We start from the raw sequence: 6,768 nt of genomic DNA, 5'->3' as shown, positions 1-6,768 counted from the left end.
AGCAAAATGATAAGGACGAAGATATGTTTTATATATATTATAAATTTTGGTATCAGAAACCTGCGGTCAGTAGTTCAATGATAAATACAACTACATTAAAAATCACAACTTCATTTAAGGCAATTTTAATTGACAAAGATATTTTATACACGATCAAAATATATTTCATCATCACACATCATTTAGGAAATGTTTTATTGAAAATATTTAACTTTATACCTACAATATTTACTAAGATTTATAATAACTATATTCATATAGGAACAAGATAAATTACATCTAAACTATTTATAACATATATAATTACATATATAAAGTACATAATACAAATCTTAAAGTAAATAAGTTTTTACAAAATATTTCTGGACTTATACCATTTGTACATAATCGAAAATACTTTACAAAATATTACATAACCTTTAATCTATTAAAAGGCACATAACGATATGCCATAGTACTGGTAAAGGCATTCAGAGTAAACCTATTAAATTATTTTTAATATAAACTTTCTTAAACTATATGTAAATAATATTTAATGTACTCTTCCCATATCCATGCCTCCAAGTTGTCCCAAGTAAGGATAACCTGACTTCGCTTCGGTAGGAGAATGCGCATGAGTTGCGTAATGCGATGCATTGGTACCGAAGAATGAACTGTAACAATAAAATAACATAAGTATAACAAGACAAGCAACCAGACTTCCGTATGATTCAACAAAATAAGAATCGATTCACCATCACTATACGTGCCCACTGTAGGACTCGGATCGTCCCTTAAGTTACAGACGAGACTAGACCATAGTCAACTACTATGGCCTTTTTGGGAAGTAATTATAGAGAAATTTAGAAAAGATCATTCTTTATATTGATAACGTTCACTGTTGGGCTAAATAACTAAAATACTCTTCATTGTCATGCAACTTATAAATAAATAGTACTTTAGAAAAGTAACATATTATCACTTGAGATATTTAATTAGGTCAAACAAGAAAGTCATTTACCCTTCACTTAAAATACAGGTAAGATAAAGAGAAAGGCGCATTTGCAGAAAACCTAGGCTGTAATATACTCTATAAACTATAATTTGAATGTAAGACAAAAAGAAATAATAAATAAATATTGTATGCAAATAATTGAGATGTAAAAGAATTATGTGATAAAAAAATTGGAACACTAACATAAGCCGTAATATAAGAGCACTATAATATAGCCTAATAAAGCCTTATCGGCATTTGGACGCGTTGTAATTGTAACTTGAATTTGGACAACCGAAATACGTAATTTTGTTAAAGCCCGAATGATATAGTGGAAGGTACTATGGGCGTGGTACACAGAAGTGATTCAAAACCGAAACACGCAATAAATAATTATTATATTTGAAATGTTAACAACTCTTTTATTATATGTTTAATACTTTAATACTTTATTTAAAGTTATAAGTTGGCAACAACTTGTTTTTTTAAACCGTACAATGTTCTTACATACTGACTTACAATCTTACGAATACATTATTTGTAAGAATGCTTCAGTTTTAAGCAAAATAGCATAACAATTTTAATGCATATTTTATGAACCAGTTGAACCAGGTTACACAGATATTGCAATTAGCATACTAACTACGTCATTACCGAATGCTGTGCAAATTGATTGACGCAACTCACGCAACAAACATCGGTGATTAAATCACATCAGGTCTACAATATCATGTATTATTATATTATTTTTGATATAAAATTGAGTTTCATTCTTAATATAAAAGAAACATCCTACAACGAAAGAAACATTCAAAGATTTATATCTGTATAAGTTGTCCAGCGACTCCGTCCGTACGGAATTATAAAAAGAACTTAATAAGTAGCCTATGTGTTCTTCCACAATATGTTTTACATCTTTGCCAAATTTCATCAAGATCCGTTAAACCGTTCCGGAGATACCTTTAAACAAATTTTCGCATTTATAATATTAGTAAGATAGAAATGTTTTAAGTTAATAAACGCATGAGATATATCTTATTACGTTGCTGTTTAACAGACACTATTTACAATTCTAGTGTCTCCATGAAAGTTTAAACGACACTAGCAAACTAAATTATAACTTCGTAGTCCTATCAAAGTTTAGAAGTGTATTGTAAAGTGATTTATCATGGATCATCAATCAAACGTTAAGTTTGAAGTATCAACGATCGATATAATGTGACCAATAAAAGTCGAGCACGCGAGGTTCGTTGCAGTTTAGGAAGTCGTATGCAAATAGCTGTGCAGATAAGTAATATCGGCTTCGTTTGTTTAATGCTCGGGTTCAGTGTACTAATGTCACGTTCCGCTGCCATTAATTGCCGCTACGCTCGCCACGGCCGGCGTATGTTTATCTGTTTTCCGCAATGTATTAGTACTGGAACCGTATGCCACGACCTACACATTGTATGCAATTTCGATGATACGAACAGTGAAGACAATAAGTGAGATACCGATTGGAGTTTGAATGTATGCTTCCGAGCAACAGAGTACAATTTAGCTTACGGTAATGGAAATAAATTATGAGTTATACCGCTTTATTATTTCACTCCTCGTAATACGTGTTGTTTCTTTACATTTGAGAAAGCTATGAAATTGTATTTAGTATTACATATTGAGCATTGTAAATAAACTACTTGAATACATCGTTCTCTTTAATCAACTTTAATTTTAGAGTATTATGAAAACATCATAATTTAAATATTTCAGTTAAAAAAAAAACAATTTAAAACTGAAGTGAAGTAACGGGGAGATAGAAAATTTTTTAAGAAGTAGAAGAAAGTAATCTGGCTGTAAAATCGTACATAATGTAGGGTTGTACAAGCTAAATTATTTCCTTGTATTTCTTCCCATATGATATTACATACTCTGTGCTAATTTGACTCTACCTAAGCCTGTACATCAATATTACGAAAAGAACTAGTATAAAGTCGAACTCCATATATACTTCGTTAGGCCATAAGTTATAGAGTGTCAGTCATTGTGCAAAGCGATATATTGTGCGTGTGTGGTCCAATGTAAAGTTTATAGCGTGTCTTTGTCTCGATAACACAGATAAATGTCGACGCTGTTTAGAATACAAAGCAACAATGAGCTTGTCACATACACTTACGACAAATTCACTAAATGAATCGCTCGAACATATTTTACACAACTCTTTCATAATACCCAGTACTGTACTAAAAATAAACGACGTCCCTTACTAAATATCGATTAACAATAATCGATTAATAATAATCAATCAAATATACCGATAAATTTCGCAGCCCTATTCGGTTCACGATCGCATCGTGTATTACGAACGGCGGAGTATAATAACCACCCGCGCGGCATATAATGGCCGACTTCTTATACTCTTAATTGATTAGCGGCCGCTCCGACTAATGATAAAGGAAGGTGAAAAGAAATAAAACGAATGTACGCCGATTTGCGATCGAATCCCGCGCCCTGCCATAGCCACCGGACGTCATATGCTAAATGTACGACCCGCGCGTCGTACCTCCGACGAACATCCGATAGAAGTCGCTATAAATTATTAGATATCATTAATCATTATAAATAAGAATATCATTCTTCGCTTTAATTTAATAGGAAATGATTTAAATGGTCAGAAAGGCTCTTGTTATTGATTGTTATGTCTATTTATAAAATTTAAGTACCTACGTAAACGCAGGTTCATATTTGAAGTGGATTTCCGATTTAAAGTGTTTTAACTCACCTATAATTTTCTGGCCAGGCACCAACATCAGGCAGCTTATTTTGAGGATGACCGCTGAGTTGTCTCGAGGTCCAATGGTTATGGGCCGACATGGCGTGTTCTTGTTTCGAATAATCTCCATAGCCGTAAGGATGGGAGACGGTTTCACTGGGATTAGCGTACGAGTGCTGATAAGTGATTCCAGTGCTCTGATTCGATGGACTACTGGTGATTGGGCTTGTACTGGGTGGAGTGGTATCTGAAGCTGGTTGTAACGGAGTGGGGAGTTCAGATGTATGTGATAGAGGTGTAAGATTTCCAGAAGAGAATGAAGTAGACGTAGGCGGGTGGAGAGAAGAAGCTGCTAATGCTGATTGACAGACAGACGGAGTTAACGATGATTGATGTAACGAAGGAGCTAACGCTGAATTTAGAACGGAACTAGAACCCAATGCGGAGGAATAAGATTGCTGCCAAGACGTGCACTGCGGATTGAAAGTTGACGGAGGCTCGTATTGTTGATGGACGGATGGGAATGCGGATTGCAAAGACATCGTATTGAATGCACTGAGTTGTTGGGAATTGAGTTGCTTGCGAAGACGAGCCCTTCTGTTCGAGAACCAAACCTGTGATAGAAAAAACTTCCATTAATACAATTTGTTATTAGCTAGATTGTGTACAAAAACATGTTTAAATACAGTCAAAAATATCGTTAAACATTAAACCTATTACTTTTCGTATAAGTTACAATTACAAAGGGTTATTAATTCAACAAAAAATATAAAAGATACGGTAGCGTAGTCCAACATATGGCGGCTACAGTTATAATAATTAATTTTGAAGGTAATTATTGTGTTTTTTACCTTGCACTATTTTTGATAGCGGGAGGGGTCTTTGATCTTTACAATAAGTATGTTTGATTATCTTTGTGAATATGTTTAATAAATGTACTGGATTCAAAGTAAATTAACAGTTGGCATTGTAATACCATTGTTAAGTTTCAAAGCTATAGTTTTATATTAACATATAAATTAAGATTTCAATTTAGTTCTTAAAACTTATAAAAAAATTATTTGGATACTAACCTGAACCCGAGCTTCAGTAAGTTTAGTCTTTTGAGCCAATTCTTCTCTGGTATAAACATCTGGATACTGGGTCCTGGTAAAAGCGCGCTCTAAGGCCTCGAGCTGGTCTCCGGAGAAAGTGGTCCTTGATCTTCTTTGCTTCCGCTTAAGCGTGATGCCCGGCTCCGATTCCGTATCTGAGTCTTCACAAGATGAGGGACCTTTTAGAAAATAAAAGAAATCCTTTGATGGAAAAGCTATGACTACACACATAAATAACCACAAAACACAAGTGAAACATGTTATTCCATTGTTATAAACCGTGTACCCTTTTTATTTCATTAGGCGTACCTTTATTAGCTACTGTCGGGACCACACGCGAGTTCAATTAACTTTATAGTAACAACATTGTGCATTAATTTTGAAGAACATTGTAATGAGATTGATGTTTTCGATTAAGACAGAAACAATTGAATGCGAATACGCGCGTATAGATATGGGCCTTAGTGCAATTCTGGAAACAGTTGGGTGAGAATATTGATAGAATGAGATCAAGAAAGCCACGAGATGTGCTAGTGGATGTAAGCATAAAGAGACCGCTCTGCCGGTGTAGACATTACTTTAGCCGCGCACAACTTAATATGCATAATCTTATCGCGGCGCAAAATCTCTCCGGCGAAACCGCACTCCGTCGTCGAACCGGGATATTAGAAGCGCCATTTTATATTGGCCGGCTCCGGCACAAGACGTGCAGTACGGACAGATTGTCGTAATGCAAGGCCCGCGGCCAAACGCGATGGGATAATAACACCTTTGGGTACTAATTTCATTTTTATAACCTACAATTTTCGAAGCCGACACGAGGGGCGCTGCTGTGGCGTGCGCGCGCTTCACTTTTACGTGGATTATTAACTTTATACGCCATTTTGCAAAGTTTGTAAACGTTTCCGACTGTCTCATTACAATATATAAATTTATAATAGTAGTGTACTATGGATTAAATTAAGTGATTACATTCTCGTATTAACTAGCGGTCTAGTACTCCGATGATATGGCAACTTTGTCTTTCATTTTAAATCTTTCTAAACAAAAGACTATATCTTAACTAATATGTTGTTTTATTTTAATGTAAGTACAGAAATTTTTCTTATGTGCACTTTTACGGATTGAAAAGATTTGCATAACATATAAAGATAAAAACTCGGGTCTTTTGAAAAATATATGAGATATAATAATAGAGGAGAGCATAGCAAAAATACGTCATTAGTATTCCATTTAAGTTAAAGGTAATTAAGAGTAAAATTGGAAAATCCAAGGTAAGTAATAACTTACCTAGAATACCGTCAATGCTATGATTTCTTCGAGGGTCTGATTCATCTCTTTTGCCTCCTCTTATAAGTCTCGAAATGGAACTGACCGACGGGGCGGTATTTTTATCACAGATGCCTTCCTTTATTAGTTTATCTCTAATTTCCCAGGAAAATATACCTGGGTTTTGTCTCTTGAGCTCTTCTATCCTGTTTTCAACTTCAGGCGTGGCCACTCGCGGTTTAGATCCTCCGATCACACCGGGACGGATGGAGCCAGTTTCCTAGTGAACGAAAAAACACAATAAATTACTTACAATTAAATAAACATCTTACACTTAATTTTAATGATTAAAATAATAAATGTTTATCCAAATCTGATTAATTTATCGCTAAGAGACTTCCTTAGTATAGATTTAGTGTATTATCAACTTTAGTGTAAATGCGAAATTAATGTACATGATGTTGAAAGTTAGATAAATATATTAGTTAAATATATGCTTTTTACCTGATATCTATTCAGGATTTTAGACACGCATCCATGGGAGACGCGCAGTTGTCGCGATATGACGCACGGCCTTACACCCGCCGCCGCCATCTCCACTATCTTCAAGCGAATGTGGTTCGGCAGCGGACGTCCGTTGATAAACACCCCGCCCAGCTGGTTCATACGACCCTGACCTGTAA

At 34.9% G+C, this 6,768-nt stretch overlaps 1 protein-coding gene across 4 annotated transcripts in view; it reads right to left on the bottom strand.

Annotated features, from left to right (window-relative positions):
• Window positions 1-360: 360 nt before the first annotated feature.
• The window catches only part of LOC106126859 (paired box protein gooseberry), a 30,618-nt gene continuing 24,210 nt past the window's right edge, over window positions 361-6,768 (bottom strand). For 3 of the 4 annotated variants that reach the window (XM_013324758.1, XM_013324756.1, XM_013324757.1), the window contains exons 2-6: window positions 6,590-6,762; window positions 6,107-6,365; window positions 4,796-4,995; window positions 3,732-4,336; window positions 361-653 (exon numbers count right to left, since the gene is read on the bottom strand). In XM_013324758.1, the coding sequence (XP_013180212.1) occupies window positions 533-653; window positions 3,732-4,336; window positions 4,796-4,995; window positions 6,107-6,365; window positions 6,590-6,751 (1,347 nt within the window). In that variant the 5' untranslated portion in view covers window positions 6,752-6,762 and the 3' untranslated portion in view covers window positions 361-532. The remainder of the gene's footprint in view (window positions 654-3,731; window positions 4,337-4,795; window positions 4,996-6,106; window positions 6,366-6,589; window positions 6,763-6,768) is intronic. The other variant, XM_013324759.1, reaches the window with a different exon arrangement.

This window comes from Papilio xuthus, unplaced genomic scaffold (assembly GCF_000836235.2).
Source record: "Papilio xuthus unplaced genomic scaffold, Pxut_1.1 DF824992.1, whole genome shotgun sequence".
NCBI lineage: Eukaryota > Metazoa > Arthropoda > Insecta > Lepidoptera > Papilionidae > Papilio > Papilio xuthus.
This window is presented reverse-complemented; position numbering and strand designations above follow the sequence as displayed.